This window comes from Vicia villosa, linkage group LG3 (assembly GCF_029867415.1).
Source record: "Vicia villosa cultivar HV-30 ecotype Madison, WI linkage group LG3, Vvil1.0, whole genome shotgun sequence".
Taxonomy (NCBI): Eukaryota; Viridiplantae; Streptophyta; class Magnoliopsida; order Fabales; family Fabaceae; genus Vicia; species Vicia villosa.
The window spans coordinates 79,571,756-79,591,500 of NC_081182.1; the positions used below are offsets into that span (position 1 = coordinate 79,571,756).

The 19,745-nt window shown below is 38.9% G+C and overlaps 1 protein-coding gene across 1 annotated transcript; it reads left to right on the forward strand.

The window, feature by feature from the left end:
• The first annotated feature begins 14,352 nt into the window (after positions 1-14,352).
• On the forward strand, positions 14,353-15,105 carry LOC131658393 (secreted RxLR effector protein 161-like). Its single transcript, XM_058927690.1, has one exon. It carries the CDS (start codon positions 14,353-14,355, stop codon positions 15,103-15,105), a length of 753 nt encoding a protein of 250 aa, XP_058783673.1.
• Positions 15,106-19,745: the final 4,640 nt, after the last annotated feature.

A 19,745-nucleotide genomic window follows, 5' to 3' on the forward strand; every position in this document is an offset into this window, starting at 1 on the left:
TGATAGGGCTGCTTTTAAGATCTTCCTTAACAAGAATCCTATTCCTACTCTACTTGGTGATTTATTGCACTCCATCAATGCCAGGGTAACAAAGAGACAAGGTTGTGTCTTAGGATGTATCTCCCTTCTGCACAAGTGGTTTATTTCTCACTTGCCTCGATCAGTAATAAAGAATGAAGAAGGTTTGACTTGGATTCAGAGAATCATGAAGCTTTCTTATGATAACATCATCTGGCATCAAAAAGAGTTCGAGGGTATCCAGTTATTTGATCGTTGCGGAGAATTCCCTAATGTACTTCTTCTTGGTACCCGAGGGGGAATCACTTATAATCCTATCCTCGCTCGACATCAGTTTGATTTTGCTTTGAAAGATAAGCCACGTTCCATATATCTTAGTGCGGAAAATTTTGACTACAACTCCGATACAGCCGGAAAAAAGATCCGTTTCATTAAAGCTTGGTACGAGGTAAAAAAGGTGGGCATCAGAGATTTGGGATTAAGAAACTATATTCCTTCAGACCACTATTTTAGATGGATTTACGATCGAGTTGTTGACTTTGGAATACCATATCCATTTGACACACCTGTAGTTCCAAGGATCACTCCTCCAGATATTCACGTAGAAGTGGAACCTTATGTACCCGCTCCGGACGAAGACCTTGCTGCCACAGTTGCTCGCTTAAGACAAGAAAAAGCTGATCTTGAAAAGCGTTTACAAGAGGTTGAAGCTGAAAAAGCAGTGCTAGTGGCTAATGCTAAAGAACGAGATGGTATGCTAGACTATTTCTCCCGCAAGTGGAAGATTGAAGACTTTATTTCGCCGGATCAAATACAATCATGGGAACGAGAGATTGATAGACTTGTTTAGGAAAATAATGAAAAGATCAAAGCCCATAAAGAAGAGATCAGGGGGTTGAAGAGGAAGCGCCGACTTGAAGAATGATTTCTTTTTATTGTATTTTATTTATTATTTTCAGTATCTCTTTGATGTAACTACAAAACTTATAACACATTAGTTTCTAGTTGAAATATTATTTTATCCTTGTTTCTATTTTTTTCTTTAAATGTGTTAAAAAGCCTTTAACTCCTTGAAATCATTGCATATGCATAATCATATCATTCATAAACATTACATCACAGGTTTCATAAAAGCAAATGCCTCATCTTTCCGCTGTTTATTTCAGTGAGAAAATGGATCTCGAACAATCTGTGAAGAATCTCCAAGCTCAAAATGCTGAATTTCAAGCTTTGATCCTGAACTTGTCCAAAGGGCAAGATGAGCTAAAATCCCTTCTGACTAAGAAGGAAAAGAAGACCAAGAAACCCAAAGGTATTCTCAACCTGGGAAGAAGATTCAAAGGCCCTCTCAAAAAGCCTGAAGAAGCTGAAATTCCCAAGGAAGAAGAAGAGGATGATGATGCTAGTATCAAGACCAACGCTGGAAGCAATGGAGGTTCTGCTAACCAAGAGGATGATGAGGAAGACTATTTTCATGAAGAAGACTATGCTGATGAGAAGTACAGGCTACTAGAAGAGCGTCTGAGAAACATGGAAATTCAAAAGGTACCTGGGCTGGATTTTGAGGAACTATGGCTCATTCCTGGAGTCGTCGTCCCTCCAAAATTCAAGACCCCAACTTTTGCTAAATATGATGGAGTTTCTTGCCCCAAGATGCATCTAAGATCATATGTGAGGAGGATCCAACCTCATACTGAAGACAAAAGACTGTGGATTCATTTCTTACAAGAGAGTTTGTCTGGAACTCAACTAGAGTGGTATTATCAGCTGGAGAATGCCAATATGCGCACTTGGGAAGACATGGCTACTACTTCCTACAAGCAATATCAATACAATGCTGACCTTGCACCAACTCGCATGCAACTACAAGGCATGTCTATGGGAGCTAAGGAAAGTTTCAAGGAGTATGCCCAAAAATGGAGAGATCTAGCTGGAAGAGTCCAACCTTCGTTGACTGATAGGGAATTGGTGGACATGTTCATGGGTACGCTGACTGGGCCGTTCTATAGTCACTTGCTGGGTAGTTCCTCATCTGGTTTCACTGATCACATACTGACTGGAGAACGTGTGGAGAGTGGTATTCGAAGTGGGAAGATTCAAGTAGGCACATCTTCTGGTACTGCAAAGAAGCCCTATCATGGAAAAAACGAGTCTAATGCTGTTCATAGTCAGAGGGGCCGTAGTAAGAATGATCAGAACCAATCTATTGGAGCTGTTCTCATCTCTACACCAACACCTCAACAAGCTCCCAAACAAGGGTATCAGCGTAGGCCAGACACACCTAAAAGACAATTCACTAAAATCAATATGCCTTTATCTCAAGCCCTGCAACATCTGCTGAAGGCCAATCTGATCACCATAAGAGATCCTCCAAAGAATGTCACCACTACGTCTCCAAACTATGATCCTAATGCAAAATATGTGTACCACTCTAATAGCCCTGGACACACTGCTGATAACTGTTGGGCGTTGAAAAATAAGATCCAAGACATGATAGATGCTGGAGAAATCGAGTTTGACCCGCCGGAAACTCCGAATGTCATTACTGCTCCCATGCCAAAACATGACAAGACTGTTAATGCTATCATGGACACAGTTCATGTATATGATGTGAGAGATCTGTCAACACCTCTCCCTGACATCAAGAGAAAGCTGCTGCAAGCTGGTTTATTTCCAGGTTTCGACCCAGGTTGTTATTACTGTGCATCCCTACCTAATGGTTGTGAGAATCTGAAAAGAGGTATCCAAGGCTGGATGGATCGTGGCACTATCAGATTTGAGAAGATCCCTTCTATTGAGAATTTGTGCGAAGGTTTCTCCCATGGCTTGAAGATCGAAGATGTGTCCGTAATTTCTAAGGCTCCACTGAAGATCCCTACTAAGGCTCCTTTCAAGATTTCTGCTGAGCCCCGCGTGGCTCCTCTTATCATCACTAAACCTGGTCCGGTTCCATATTCTTCTGAAAAGGCTATCCCGTGGAACTATGGTGCCGAGGTCTATATTCAAGGAGTTAAGCAAGAACTCATAGCTGACAAAGTTTCTGAAGACGCCAATCTCGACGTGGGTAACATTGCTGGAACTAGTAAAGTGGCAAGAAGTGGAAGGGTGTTTTCTCCGGAAATCTCTCCGAACACTGCTTCACCTGTTGTTACTATCACTCCAAATGCTGATACTCGAGGTAAAGAACCTGTCCAGACACCAATTGAGACTGTTACTGAAAATTCATCTCCTGAAGAAGCAAATGAGTTTTTGAAGATCATCCGCAAGAGTGATTATGACATTGTTGAACAGATGGGGAATACTCCTTCCAAGATCTCTATGCTATCACTCTTGAGTTGTTCCAAGACTCACGCCAAAGATATGATGAAGTTTTTAGAGGATACCCATGTGCCACAAGAGATTTCTGTCACTCAACTCGAGAATTGTATTGCAAACCTGACGACAGATAACTACCTTGGGTTTTCTGATGCTGATCTGAGTCCTAGTGGAAAGAATCACAACAAGGCGCTACATATCTCCATTGAATATGGGGGCACCACTCTGGCTCATGTACTGGTTGACAATGGCTCGTCTCTGAATGTGCTACCCAAGTTGGTGCTGGACAAACTCAACCCTGACGGAATTGAGCTGAAATCCAGTGATGTGATAGTAAAAGCTTTTGATGGTACAATGAGTATTGTATATGGCGAAGTTGAGCTCCCGATCAGAGTAGGTTCCCAGACTTTCAATACTGTGTTCTATGTGATGGATATTCGTCCCGCCTATTCCTGTCTACTTGGACGTCCTTGGATACATGGGGCAAATGCTGTGACTTCAACTCTCCATCAGAAACTGAAATATCCAGCGAAAGGCAAGATTGTCACTGTGTATGGTGAAGAAGAGTATGTGGTGAGCTTCATAGATGAGACCAAGTATGTTGAGTTCACTGGAGAAGCTTTTGAATCTCCCCGTCAAGCGTATGAATTAGTCCCTCAAGTGGTTCCTAAGACTAAACCCATCAAGACTAATCCTAAAGTTACCAGAGTTCCTCCTACAATGGCTTCCCTGAAAGATGCTAGGGCTGTGGTAGAAGAAGGTGGATGCACTATCTGGGGGCAATTACCTGACATTCCGTACAAGTCCAACAAATGGGGTTTAGGCTGCACTGATAAGGATCAGAAGGGAGAACAACATCCTCGTCCAGAAGGTTTGAAGTATCATTTCATCAGCAAAGGAGTCAACGCCATTGGAGAAGATGAAGATAATTACAACCCAGGCAAGTGGATCTTTCCTACACCTAACGAAGGGCTGGACAACTGGAAGACTGAAGACATTGTCTCTATCTCCTATAGTCAGGAGTAATTTCCGTTTCTAGTTTTGTTTTCTTTTATGTTTTCAATTTTAATTTGTGTACTTCAAAAAAACAATAAACTTTAAAGCCATGTGTCCTGCCCGAGGCACAATTGTCCATTGTTAGGGCTTGTCATTTCATAAGCATATTTTCATTCAATAAAACATTGGACGTTTCGTATTCAAATTGTGTGTTCGTTTTTATTTTTCTTTACTTTTATAGCTATGTGTTCTCACACACACCCACATAATGCACTGCAGATCCATATCCACTCTGGATCCTATTGATAACGACTCTGCTATTGCTAAATATGATTTTGAAAGTCCGATCTACCAAGCTGAGGATGAAAGTGAGGAAGACTGTGAAGTGCCTAGAGAACTTTCTAGATTACTAGAGCAAGAAGAAAAGACTATACAGCCGCACGAAGAGCCAATTAAGGTCGTGAATATAGGTACGAACGAAGAAAAGAAAGAAATCAAGATAGGGGCCGAATTAGAGGATGTTGTCAAACAGAGGTTAATTCAGATGTTATGAGACAATGTTGAGATCTTTGCCTGGTCCTATGAGGATATGCCTGGGCTCGATACTGATATTATGGTTCATCGTCTACCTATCAAATAAAACAGTCCTCCGGTTAAACAGAAGTTACGAAGAAGCAGACCTGACATGGCTCAGAAAATCAAAGAGGAGGTTGAGAAACAGTTCAATGCCGGTTTCCTGAAAGTTGTGAGTTATCCACCATGGATCGCCAATATAGTGCCGGTACCTAAAAAAGACGGGAAGGTCAGAATGTGTGTAGACTACAGAGATTTGAATCGAGCAAGTCCTAAAGATGATTTTCCCCTACCACATATTGACATTCTAGTTGATAGCACTGCATAATGCAAGGTATTTTCTTTCATGGATGGTTTCTCAGGTTACAATCAGATTAAGATGGCACCCGAAGACATGGAAAAGACAACTTTTACTACACCTTGGGGCACCTTCTGTTACAAAGTCATGCCATTTGGATTGAAGAACGCATGGGCAACGTATCAGCGTGCGATGGTGGCTCTGTTCCATGATATGATTCACAAAGAAATAGAGGTCTATGTTGATGATATGATTGCAAAGTCCAACACTGAAGAAGAACATCTGGTCCACCTGCAGAAGTTGTTTGATAGGTTGAAGAAATACAAGCTGAGACTGAATCCAAATAAGTGTACTTTTGGTGTGAGGTCTGGTAAACTACTAGGTTTTGTTGTCAGCAGCAAAGGTATTGAAGTCGATCCTGCGAAAGTAAAAGCCATACAAGAAATGTCGGTTCCACGGAATGAGAAAGAAGTTAGAGGATTCTTGGGACGTTTGAACTACATTGCCAGGTTTATTTCCCATTTGACCGCTACTTGTGAGCCGATCTTCAAACTACTGAAGAAAGATCAAGCAGTGTAATGGAATGACCAATGTCAAGAAGCTTTTGACAAAATCAAGAAATATCTTCAAGAACCTCCGATTATGATACCACCTGTTGAAGGAAGACCTCTAATTATGTACTTAACAGTATTGGAGAACTCAATGGGGTGTGTACTGGGGCAACATGACGAGTCCGGTCGAAAAGAGCATGCAATACACTACCTTAGCAAAAAGTTTACCGACTGTGAAACAAGATACTCACTGCTCGAGAAAACTTGCTGTGCTTTGGCATGGGCTGCTCGCCGACTGAGACAGTATATGTTGAACCATACCACTTTATTGATTTCTAGAATGGATCCTATCAAGTACGTGTTCGAGAAACCCGCTCTCTCCGGACGAATAGCAAGATGGTGGATGATATTAACAGAGTACGACATCCAGTATACAACACAGAAGGCAATCAAAGGAAGTGTGTTAGCAGATCATTTCGCTCAACAAGCTGTGGACGACTATCAATCCATGAGTTTTGAATTCCCAGATGAAGATGTTATGCTCGTTACTGATTATAAACAACCTGGTCCTGATGAAGGACCTGAGCCAGGATCCCGATGGACCATGGTTTTTGACGGAGCTTTGAACTCACTTGGTAATGGTATTGGCGTTGTGATTATCTCCCCTGCAGGTGGGCACACCCCGTTCACAACAAGACTCTGTTTCGATTGTACCAACAATATGGCTGAGTATGAAGCATGTATTTTGGGTCTCAGAGCTGCTATTGACTTAAGAATCAAGTTCTTGGAAGTATATGGGGATTCCGCCCTAGTAATTAGTCAGATCAAAGGAGAATGGGACACGAAGCATCCTAACCTCATGCCTTACAAAGATTTAGTGCTATCTTTGATTCCACACTTCGAAGAGATTACGTTTGAACACATTCCCCGAGAAGAGAATCAACTGGAAGACACCCTAGCTACTATGTCATCTATGTTCAAGGTCAGATGGGACAATGAGGCTCCTATAGTTATTATTGAAAGACATGACGAACCGGCGTACTGCTACGAGATAGTTACTAACGAGGTCGCAGAAAAACCATGGTTTCATGAAGTAAAAAGATATCTCGAAGCTCAGGAATACCCTAAAGGAGCATCTATCAATGACAAGAAGTTCTTAAGGAGGTTTGCTTCCAAGTTCTTCCTAAGCAATGATACTCTATACAAGCGCAATCATGATTCAACCCTACTTCGTTGTGTGAACAAGAAGGAAGCAGAAGAGATTATGGAAGATATGCATGACGGTACCTTTGGAACTTACTCTAGTGGACATACTATGGCTAAAAAGATTCTGAGAGCAGGTTACTATTGGTCCATTATGGAAACTGACTGTCATCAGCATTCTAGAACTTGTCACAAGTGCCAGATCTATGCTTACTAAGTACACGTACCCCCAGTTCCACTGAATGTTCTGACTGCTCCTTGGCCTTTTGCAATGTGGGGCATTGATATGATCGGGGAAATTAAACCTACTGCTTCCAATGGACATCCTTTCATCCTTGTGGCCATTGATTACTTCACCAAATGGGTAGAAGCTGCTTCATTCGCCTCCGTTACCAAGAATGTGGTGGCTCGATTCATTAAACACAACCTTATTTGCCAATATGGCATCCCCGAAAGGATTATCACAGACAACGGTACCAACTTAAACAACAAGATGATTACTGAGCTTTGTGCGCAATTCAAGATCAAGCACCACAACTCTTCTCCTTATAGACCAAAGATGAATGGTGTAGTGGAGGCAACCAACAAGAATATAAAGAAGATTGTACAGAAAATGACTGTGACCTATAAGGATTGGCATGAGATGTTACCCTTTGCTCTTCATGGTTACCGTACTTCAGCACGCACCTCAACTGGGGCAACCCCGTTCTCACTAGTCTATGGTATGGAGGTTGTGTTACCAATAGAAGTTCAGATTCCGTCTTTGAGGATTATGAAAGACGCAGAGTTAGACGAAGACGAATGGATTCAGACTCGACTAGATCAGATAAACCTGATTGACGAGAAGAGGCTCACGGATGTTTGTCATGGATAACTGTATCAGAAGCGTATGATCAAGGGATTTAACAAGAGAGTCAAACAACAAGCATACCAGACTGGTGACTTGATCATAAAGAGAATTATTCTACCGCAAGGTGATCCTAGGGGCAAGTGGACGCCCACATATGAAGGACCGTTCGTGATCAAGAAAATATTCTCTGGAGGAGCAATGATACTCACTACTATGGATGGCGAAGACTTTCCGCATCCTGTGAACGCAGACATAGTCAAAAAATACTACGCATAAATACGACCCGCTAGGTCGACGTACCTGGGCAAAAGTAAGGGCATCCTGGCAAACCAAAAGGGTTCAGGCAAAAGTTAGGGATATATATATAAAAATGTACACCTGGCAAGTTGAAAACCTGAAAGGGCGACTTAGGCAAAAAAGGGTATCCTGTTAGGCTGAAAACCTGAAAGGGCGGCCTAGGCAAAAGTTAAGGATTAAAGCGTACGACTATGTCTCGTTCAAATCATTCATCAATCAGTTATATCAACAATATCAAGTTCAAAGGGCACGGACCAGTTCAATCATCTTTCTCCAACAAGCAAGGGATGAGATGCTCGAAGACATATTAGCAATAGCAGAATTGAAACTCAACCAGATTGTTTCCACATAGCTATTTTTCTTTTGTTTTACTTCTGTACCTTTCTAAAACACACAAATGTTCTCTTATTATTTTGCCTATTCACGGCTTTTTCTTAATACAAGTTATCATTCATTCTATTTCTCTGAGTTTTTTCTCTTTCTCGAATACGCAAACGTCCAATGATAATTTTGAATGAACATATGCATATGAACATGATTATCATTTACCTTTCCTTTTGCAAAATATCCTATGATTAGTAAAAGATAGGTCAGGCAAATAGACAATGTCTAAAGTAATCCAGAAGTCCTACCTCAAAGGAATCCCCACAGAGTAATCATTAAGAAGATATCTTCAATACTCTCAACGAAAGACATAGCTCCTCAACAGAGTTTATATCTTCAACACGGCCGGTTCTCCAACACTTTTCTCTCCTCCAATATGGTTTATTAATATCTCTTATCCCCAGCCAGGGTACGTCAAGTCACTGTTCATCCCCAAGCAGAAATCATAAATCCCTAGCTGTATATCTTCCAGACAAGATAAAGACATCAGGGTCCCGATCAAGATACTTCATATGATATGAATCATGATCATACATCGCATACATATCCATACATTGCATATAGTATCTCATGATAAACCCATGCATAACATACACAGTTTCTCATTTATTTTGAGGGACTCATTACGTAATACATGCATCATGACATTGCATAAAAATTGCTATACCTATTGCATAGCACAGGTACGTACAAATGAACAAAAATTCCAAATTTCCAAGATCTAATTCAGCTACTATGAACGGTACTGACACGGTCAACGCTCGAGGATCTAATTCATTTACCACGAACGGTAATGACACGATCATTCTCAAAGATCTAATTCAGTCACTACGAATGGTACTGACACGATCAACTCTCAGAGATCTAATTCCATCATCACGAACGGTATGGACACGATCAATTATCCCCTAAAGTCTAATTCAGTTACTACGAATGGTGCTGACACGACAAAAGATCTAATTCTATCATCACGAACGGTGTAGACACGATCATCTTCCCGATATCTAATTCAGTCGCTATGAACGGTACTGACACGATCAACCTTTAAGGGTCTAATTCTATCATCACGAACGGTGTATACACAATCATCTTTCCAAGATCTAATTCAGGTATTACGAACGGTGCTGACACGATCGACCCTCAAAGATATAATTCATCCACTACGAACGGTAATGACACAATCAACAATCAAACAACTACTTCTTCAAGATCAAATACATGACTCATCTTAACGCTCATCTGGATGGCATCTCTAAGCCCATCCCCCGATGGTACAAATTTCTGGGTATTCTAGTGTTCAATCCTCTTCCACCTTCAGATACCGACTGGCATACAAACCACTCTACATCTTCAGGTTTAAGAGAATTGAACAGGGGCAGCTGTCATACCCCAAAATTTGCCCATACTATTTCTCTTGTTCAAATTCAAATCAAGGTGCAAAGCTCAAAGACACCCTCTCCTAAAACAAGACTCAAAGAATTAGGGTTTTGTTGTTTTGAGAGAAAATCAATGAACCAAAGGCTCCAAGGCATCCCATATGGTCTATGATACCCCACACTACCTCCATGACAAATTTCAGGTCTCAATTCAAAAGATTGATCACTCGATTGCTCAGAAAGTCAACAGTCGATTAGGTTGACCTAAAAGTCAACTGTGGTCTAAGTACAGTCAAAACTCCTGATTTTTTGTCAACATCATTATTATGAAGTATCATTCACCATTTGATCAAGAATTGATCATGGTTCATCAAAGAAAGATCATAAATCAACAAATCAAAAGTTTCTAAATTAGGGTTTTCATTGGGAAAAGTCAACTGAACTTTGACCAGCCATAACTCCCACAAGGAACATCAGAAATTTTCCATCCAAAGCTCATTTTGAAGGAAATTGAATTCTCTACAATTTTGGCTCTCGCATGCCAAGTCTAAAAATGCTTCATTTGAGGGATATGGATCAAAACATTATAGGTCCTTTTCAAAAGTCAACCAAAAGTCATTTTTTTCAAAATAACACACAAGGAGCATGGAAAATTATTTTGACATGAGACCAAAAACACTGGTTAGAGGACTCTTCAAGGTTTCTAAAAAGTCGTAGAACTCATCCATACCTCAAAAATTGAGGGAGATGTACCTTGTCAAAGTTGGACAAATTTGAGAGGGAAAATGTGAAACAAAAGGCTTCAAATTGAGATTTTTTGCAAAGGAGCCCAACCTTTTATGGCCCAAACTTTATCTCCAAGATATCCAAGGCCTCAAATCTGAATGTCACGAATTTTGAAATATTTATTTGATTTTATATGAATTTTTAATCATTTAAAAGTGATTTTAATTCATGGAAACTAAGTAAAAATCAAATATTCAATTAGAAATCATGTACAAATCAAATCCAATCATCAATTATACCATATAATCATAAAAAATTCGTGCAAGATGGAATTGGATTGATTAGATCAAATATTGGCCATATTTAGAAACATTAAAAAACATATTTCAATCAAATTTCCATTGATTGATTTAGTGAGATTTGATTCAGTTTTATCAACCCTAATCCTTCTCCTATAAGTACCAAACATATTCAGAGTGCAAGGGTTACGAAATTTCTCTGCAGAAGAACCCTAAATCGAGTTGAAAAGTGAAGAAAATTTCAAGATTCAATTTTCAGTTGCAGCCCAATTCAAGCCAAAAGAAGCACTCCAATTGATCCCTTGACGATTTCTGGACGTGAGCACATTCATTCCAACACTCAGAAGTCTCAGAATTACCTCCATTGAGCCACGGTTTGTATGAATTTAATGTCTTTCGATTGCTCTGATTCATAACGCATAAGCATGTTTTGAGTGCATAATTATGTTTATTATGATGTGTGGAATGATTCTGGGTGAATAATTTGTCGAATGGATGTATATACCGAGTTCTGCCATTGTTAGAAATTAGGGTTTGGTTTTAGGTTTTTTTGTTGCAGGATCTTTTAAGCCAAATTGAGACCATGGTCGTATTCGTGAGGACCAGACGGATGTTTCCATGGCCTCGCGAAATATTTTGGAGAACGTTTGCACGTATTCGTAACCATGGAGTTGTAGCCATGGGCGCGTCTGTAGGTACAGGGTGTCACAGGGCCTAAGCCGACGGCCAGAGGTAGACGATGAAGAGGTGGCACGCCCTCATTGGCCAGCACGCACGCGAAGGGTATTTTCAAAATCCAGGGATCCTATGCATTAAGTCGTACGCGCTATCATGCTCCTTCACCGTTACTGCCTTCAGATCCTGCAATCCTTGGATCCAACACATCCTAGGGCGCATATGCACCATACACCCTCAGGCCTGCGCCACACCAGATCACACGCTAAGTTTTCTTATTTTTTTTCTTTTTAATTACATAAACCCTATTTTTTTTGTTTATTCCTTTTTTTTAAAAAATTTATGTATATATTTTATATAAAAATTTCTTTTTTTCTACAAAACTCTAAAAACTTTTTTTTATCTTAACAATTTTTTTTTATTATTTAATTTCAATCATCGATTATTCGATTTTATTTTAATTGCTTTAAAATAGTTTAATTTGTTTAAATTATTTTAATTGGCAAATTAATTTTGATTAATTGATTAAGAATAAATCTTGACATTTTAAAAATCCAAATTTTATTTCTGATCGATTTAATTAATTAGGTTGAAAACCAATAATTAATTAAATCTGATTTTTTTTATTTTAATTTATGCCCGATTCAGGATTTGCGAGAATTAGCCATACACTGAAAAATATTTTCTTTGTGCATTGCTTTTCAGGATCATTATCAGGCATCTTCCGACTACGCGCCACGCCTATCACGAAGCTAAGTCCCAACTTTATTATTTCATTTAAATATTTGTTTGCCTTATAAAAATATTATTAGGGTTAACCTCGAAACTCAATGGACTCTTTCTGCACTCACTTCCTTTTCTGTCTGTCTTTGCCAATTTTTCAGGGTTAACCTCGAGGCTTCCTCCGACCACGAACCATATCTAGATCAGAAGCTAAGTTCTATTCCATATTAATTTTGTTTTTATTTTACTTTATTTTTATCAGATTAAAGTTAGCCTCAACTGTTAGTGAACCGATAATGCACTCACCCTTGGTTTTCTATTTTTCTTTTCTCAATTTTCAGGGTTAGCCAACCGTCAAAGCTCAATAGTCGGTAACCCTAAAACCTATCTGATTTACTTTCTTTAATTATTACTTGCGCCAGACCTATTGCACTGCTGGTCCTCTTCTCCCCTTCCCCATAATTTATTATGTATCTGCTTCGAGGTTGTATTGTATGGCCTTGAAGGCACTTAAACTGTGATATTATATATTATTGTGTGGTTAGTAATCCTAGGGAGTGACAACCATGGATTGAATTAGAATCACCTAAATACAAGATAAATATCTGAATTTAATCACGTGATTGTTGCACCCACGCACCTTTTATGGTACCCCTCTTGTTGCCTGTTGCCTGTTGCCTAACGAAGATGGTTGTTCTGATCCTTCCCTTAGACTACCTGCCCTCTATGGCGTGGGACAGTCTTATGGCGAACGATAATTCGACGACCCTTCAACCTCCAAATCAAAGGACTTCCTTACCCTCCTATGGTATGGATAGCCCTGAAAGGTTAAAAGAACATTTTTCATCTAACCCGGTAATTTGCCCCTAATTGCTTTGCTCTGATTTAAATTTCTTTTTCTACCCTTTTTTTTCTAAAAAACTTCAATAAGGCTACGCTCATTTACGAGCTAAAGTCCTTGTTTCTCTTCTTCTACATTTCTAAATTTTTGGTTTCAAAGAGCAAAGCAATTAAGAGCCCATGGAAAACCATGGATGCAAAGGGTGCCTTACACCTTCCCTCTGCATAAATTACCCCCCGAACTCATTTTCTATTTAAAAGGTTTTTCCTGTTCTTTTAGCCTTTTTAATAATTTGGATAAAATAAAAGTCGGTGGCGACTCTTGCTATCCGCACATTTTGATAAAGTCAGTTCACCGTATTACAATCAACATGGAGAATTCGATGTCACAGAGAATGTCAAAACATTCCTTGAAATTCAGGATGAACAGACAGACCAACCTGAAGTGAGTAACGAGACCCCTTCAGAACCCGAACCTGAAGCAGTCAGCAAAGATCCATCTATCGGAATTCAGAAAGATCACCCCAAGGAACTTATCATAGAAGATCTCAACAGTGGAATAATGACCAGATCAAGAGGAACCATAGCCAATTCCTGCTTTGTGTCCAAAATTGAACAAAAAAATGTGAAGGAAGCCTTGACAGATGAATTTTGGATCAATGCCATGCAAGATGAACTTGCACAGTTCAAAAGAAATGAAGTATGGGAACTGGTACCTAGACCAGAAGGAACGAATATTATTGGTACCAAGTGGATATAGAAGAATAAGTCTGATGAACAAGGAGTCATAACCAGAAACAAAGCCAGACTACAAGGATATAATCAAGTAGAGGGAGTAGTCTTTGATGAGACTTTTGCACCTGTAGCAAGACTTGAGTCAATCAGACTACTACTAGGAGTAGCCTGCATCTTGAAGTTCAAGCTATATCAGATGGATGTAAAAAGTGTCTTTCTCAATGGATATTTGAATGAAGAAGTGTATGTGGAACAACATAAAGGTTTTGCTGATCCAAATCTACCTAATCATGTCTACAAACTAAGAAAAGGTCTCTATGGTTTGAAACAAGCTCCCAGAGCTTAGTATGAGAAGTTAACTGAATTTCTGACCACTAATGGATATAAGAAAGGAGGAATAGACAAAACCCTCTTTGTAAATAATGAAGATGGAAGAATCATGATTGCATAAATATATGTGGATGACATAGTGTTTGGAGGAATGTCTGATGCAATGGTAAAACACTTTGTCAGTCAAATGCAGACTGAGTTTGAAATGAGTATGGTCGGAGAATTGACTTACTTCCTTGGTCTTCAAATAAAGCAAATGGAAGACTCCACCTTTTTATCTCAAAGAAAATATGCCAAGAACATAGTGAAAAAGTTTGGAATGGATAATGCGAGTCACAAAAGAACTCCTGCACCAACACATCTAAATCTATCCAAAGATGAAGGGGGCATAAGTGTTGACCAGAGTTTGTATAGGAGCATGATTGGAAGCTTGCTATATCTAACAACCAGCAGACCAGATATTGCATTTGCAGTTGGAGTATGTGCCAGATATCAAGTAGAGCCAAAGGTAAGTCACTTAAACCAAGTCAAGAGAATCTTCAAATATGTAAATGGAACTTCTGACTATGGCATATTGTACACTCACGGGTGTGACCCTGTTCTGATTGGATATTGTGATGCTAACTGGGCCGGAAGTGCTGATGACAGAAAAAGCACATCTGAAGGATGTTTCTTCTTAAGAAACAATCTCATATCATGTCTTAGCAAGAAGCAGAACTATGTCTCATTATCAACTGCTGAAGCAGAATACATAGCAGTTGGGAGTAACTGTTCTCAACTGGTTTGGATGAAACAAATGTTGAATGAATATACAGTTTCACTGAATGTCATGACTTTGTACTGTGACAATCTCAGTGCTATCAACATCTCCAAAAATCCGATTCAGCATAGCAGAACCAAACATATAGATATCTGACATCACTTTATCAGAGAACTCGTAGAAGACAAGGTGATCTGCTTAGAACATGTATCCACTGAACTTCAGCTAGCTGACATTTTCATAAAAGCCCTTGATGCTACACAGTTTGAAAACTTGCGGAGCAAGTTAGGAATCTGCATCTTTGAGGAACCATAATTCAAAAAAAAACTTTTGGGGAGAAGATAGTTGTTTGCTTTGGCAACTTTTATGGCCAAACAGGGGGAGAAGAAGTGTCACCCCAGGACAACAAGTATGTGTTTGTGTGGTCAATAATTTTGATGTGCTTTTTTTATGTTGATCTGTTAGTGCTACTCTTGTGGTGTGGTTGGTTTAGCTATGTGGGCACTGTGTGCATACTGGTGGTGTATGTTGTTTGTACTGTATTAGCTCTGAGTGTGTTCGTTTTGTTTCTACTGCAAGTGTTTCTCTGATATGGTGTGATTGGTTGTTTTAGCCAAAAATTTGCCAAAGGGGGAGATTGTAGATGTTTTCATGTTGGCTGCATTTGTGGTAAAACATACCTAGGTGTTTAATGTCTTGGTTGATGTCATGACATGATTTATATTGTGTTATGCAGGTTGCATTTGTGTTTAGCTAATACAGGTTCTGTTGGTGAATGTCATGACCGATGCCATGACATCCTTGTCTGACAGCAGGGGCTGTTATATTTTATTAATGTGTTTTCTGATTTCTCTCAATCTACAATTTAGGAAACCGTTTATTGTGTGCTGAATATTTCGTCTAGAAGATTTCGCTGACAACACATTCTGTAACAACCATATGGCGTTTAAATTAGGTTAACTTGGTTAACACTAATTTGATTCTTGAAAAGCCCAAGGCCCAAGAGCTGCATATAAGAAGAATGCAATCCTAATTTTGAACGCAGAGAGAGAATTTTTAATTGTGAAGAACCATAGTTCTGTAGCTGTCTCTTGTACTCCAAGCAATTGTCTTTTGATGATTGTATTGGAATAGGTTGTTTGTTAATTTTCACTCTAAGCTTTTAAGCATGAGTGTGTGTCTCTTGATTGAAGCTTTTAAGCAGATCAAGGTGTGTTTTTGAAGTGTCTCTTCTCTCTCAATTTGTTTAATGTTTATTTGTAATCACTGCTGTGATTGAGGGGGAGTGAGTGGAGATACTCAGGTCTGGGAATAGATTGGAATTACATTGGACTGGTTTTAAGTGAGGAGTTGTAAACGGGGGAGTTTAACTCTGAATTAATTCTGCTTATATTGGATTCCCTCCCTGGCTTGGTATCCCCCAGTGTAGGTTGTTTGAACCGAACTGGGTAAACAATTATGTGTGTTCTTTATTGTTTTTATATGTTTCTGTTTTAACGTTTTGTGTTGTGGAATTGTGGATGTCATAACATCTAGTACGACATCAAGCGTGAGTTACTAGAATTTTCAAGTTACTTCCACCCAGTTATTCCTAACCTCACACAAGCAAAGGTGAAAAGAAACAAACAATAATATAACAAATTTATAAGTATAGAAAACACGTGCATGTATAGTAAACATACACAAGTATCAATATAAACAAGTGAGAATATACAATATGTGCGATATATACAAAACTCAAAACTAAGAGACTATTGCCATGCAAGTTCAATAAAATACCAATCCACGACAACGGTGCCGTTTTGTAGAAGCGGTAAAGCGGCAAGCAACAAAAGTTTTGGAAGTATTTATCCGGGAATTTATCGTGTCCACAGAGATTAGTGCTACCGAACTGCCATTCAACAGTTTCCGCAGTTATGAGTTTGGATTGAATAGGTAAAGTATAAAAAACGAAAAAGTAAATATCAACACAAAAAGAATTCATTTTTCAGAAAGAAGAGGCTTATCATGCATGCATATAATCTACTTCTCACAAACTTTAACTTATCGACCAGTTATACTCAACCTACAATACTCATCAATATCATCAAGCATCGCTCACACCCTAAGTCATTTATAACCCAAAGTAGAGAGAACTACTATATCTTCTCGGCAACGATCTCTTAGCCAACCTCAACAACACAGCAGACAATTGTATTGCTCGCGTCGATGATCTCTCAACCAACACAAACAACACAGAGGCATTAAGCTTCGATACCCACGACGAATATTAGCTCCAAAAAATATCTCTTGAGTCTAGAACTAAAAGATATCCATCCCTAATCAAGATTTGTGAGGTATATGTCTATAACAACCCGAATCTAAACATAAAGCAAAAAGATTAAGGAAGACATCAATAATGATTTGTAAAGCAAACTTTATACAACACCATGATCAACAAATACACATGAGTTCAAAGTAAAATCATATGCAAAATCCAACCAAAGAGAAATACACAAAGAAGAAGAGAAATGAACCGAAAATCTCCCGGTTTGTCAGCTCCGATTGATGATCAATCAACCTCCAATCATCCAAATGCAAGCTCCATAGTTGTTTTCTAAACTAATTTACCTAAAAAATGTTTATTGATGGAGTGGGAGCAAAAAATACCCAAACCATAACCTAAAAATGTGATTTTTGGCCCTTAAAACGTATTTTTGTCCTGCCAGATTCGCCGGGCTAGCCTGTCATTCGCCGGGCGAGTGACACTAGTAGCAACATCATTGTTTTAGCCATAACTTGAGAACCATAACTCCGATTTGCGCCCGGTTCGAAGAGTTGGAAATCTTATTCAATTTACTATCTAAAAATGACAAAATATCAATCAAATTGATGATTTTTTATTCTTTTATTGTGAGCTTTATTAGTTGATGAGTTGGCTCCGTTGCTCAAAATCGCGCGTTTGAAGCCGTGTCTTCGACACTTTATTGCTCATGCTCCAAATACGCCTCAATACCAACAAAATGAATGGAAAACTATCAAATGGTATATAAATGAATCAGAAACACAAGTATACACAAACTAAACATATTTACACAAAAGTTGGGTTTATTCAACCGAAATTAACAACAAAGAGTCGATAAGTGCACTAAAAAGTATATGCAAAAATAGCTACAATTTGCACTTATCAATCACCTGCATCTACCTCTAGTACCAAAAGTATTGATATTTGCAAAGGTTATCTCCTTGAGAATCGGTAAAGAATGTGAAGGACCAAGTGAAAAGTTCAAGATCAAAATTAACAAGGGGAGAATAAAAAGATCCTATCATGATATTGATGAGAAAAATCCTATAGATAAAAAAGAACATTCCTTAGTTGATAAGGCAAGTAGAGAAGGATTTTAGTCCATGGGTATCACTTTGAAAACTCATGACATGACATTTGTTAATGCAGAGGTGTGTCTAGACGTGCCTGAAGTTAGCACAAAAAGAACATTTTTTCAAGAAAGACCACCACCACCTTTCCCTAAAAGAATTTGAAAGGCCAAATAAGAGAAACAATTTGGTAAATTTATGGAGATACTAAAGCAACTTGAGATCAACATCCCATTGATTTACGCTTCCTTCATGTGCACTTAGATCCCCCTAGAAAAAGCTTCTCTCCTTGGGGATATTCTGAAGTAAGTATTCTATATCCTCCCAAAATTTTACATTAAGGTGTTATGGTAACCCGACCTGAGGTGCGTAAGCACAAATAACATTAAAGGCGTCTTGGTCCACTACAAATTTCAAGGCTATAGTTTGATCTCCTACTATTTTCACATCCATAATATCATTCTTTCACTCCTAGTCCAAAATAATCCTCACTTCATTTCTCGATCTAACAATTCTGGTATACGAAAGCTTAAATCCCGAGTTGTATAATTCTTCGGCCTTTTCACTTGTTCACTTAGTTTCTGGTAGGATCATGAAATTGATCTTCCTCCTAATTATAATTCTTATTTTCCACTTTTTCCATAGATTTTCCATTAAATGTGTCTATATTCCATGATCCAAAACGAATCCTCCTATTCTGAACTAATTTCTTTTCCTACAATCGTTCACGATAATATGCAAAATCTTGCTTATTTTTCATGTATCCAGGCAGCGATGCAGTGACCCTTGCTCTTTTGATATTGTATTCGAGCCATACAGTTTGTTACTTCCGAAAAATGACCTAACATTCATATTATTTCGTAGTTGATATATGTCATAGGGATTCGATGGCATTTTACGTAGACTTTAATTTTAACTACCTAACCAAACTCTTTCCTTTTATAAAACTTGAGACCGACTATATATAGTAAAGCTAATCTAGGGAGATTTTTTTTACAAGAAAGAGATAATTTAACAAATTCCAATGTATTGTTGCGTTGAATGATAAAAATAAAAATATGATCAAGTAGATCATTATTTTGTTACTTTAAAAAAAATAAATATTACTACAAAACGCGCATACGAAAATGCAAAAGTCACCACGGTTCATCAATACACCGTGGTGACATATCTAAGCTAGGGGTGGCAAAACAGGCAGTGGCCCGCCGGCCCGGCCCGCGCACCCGCCAAATAATGACGAGTTGGGTTGGGATTTTAGGCTCGCCGCTCGCCAAAGCCCGCCCCGCCAAAACCCTCCACCCGCCATAGCTCGCCCCGCCAATGCCCGCCGCCCACCAAAGCTCGCCCCTCCTCCAAAATTTCCTCTTTTTTAGTTAATTCTAGTAATTCTAATTCTTGATGGTTTATTTTATATATTTATTTGTAAATATACTTGATATTTT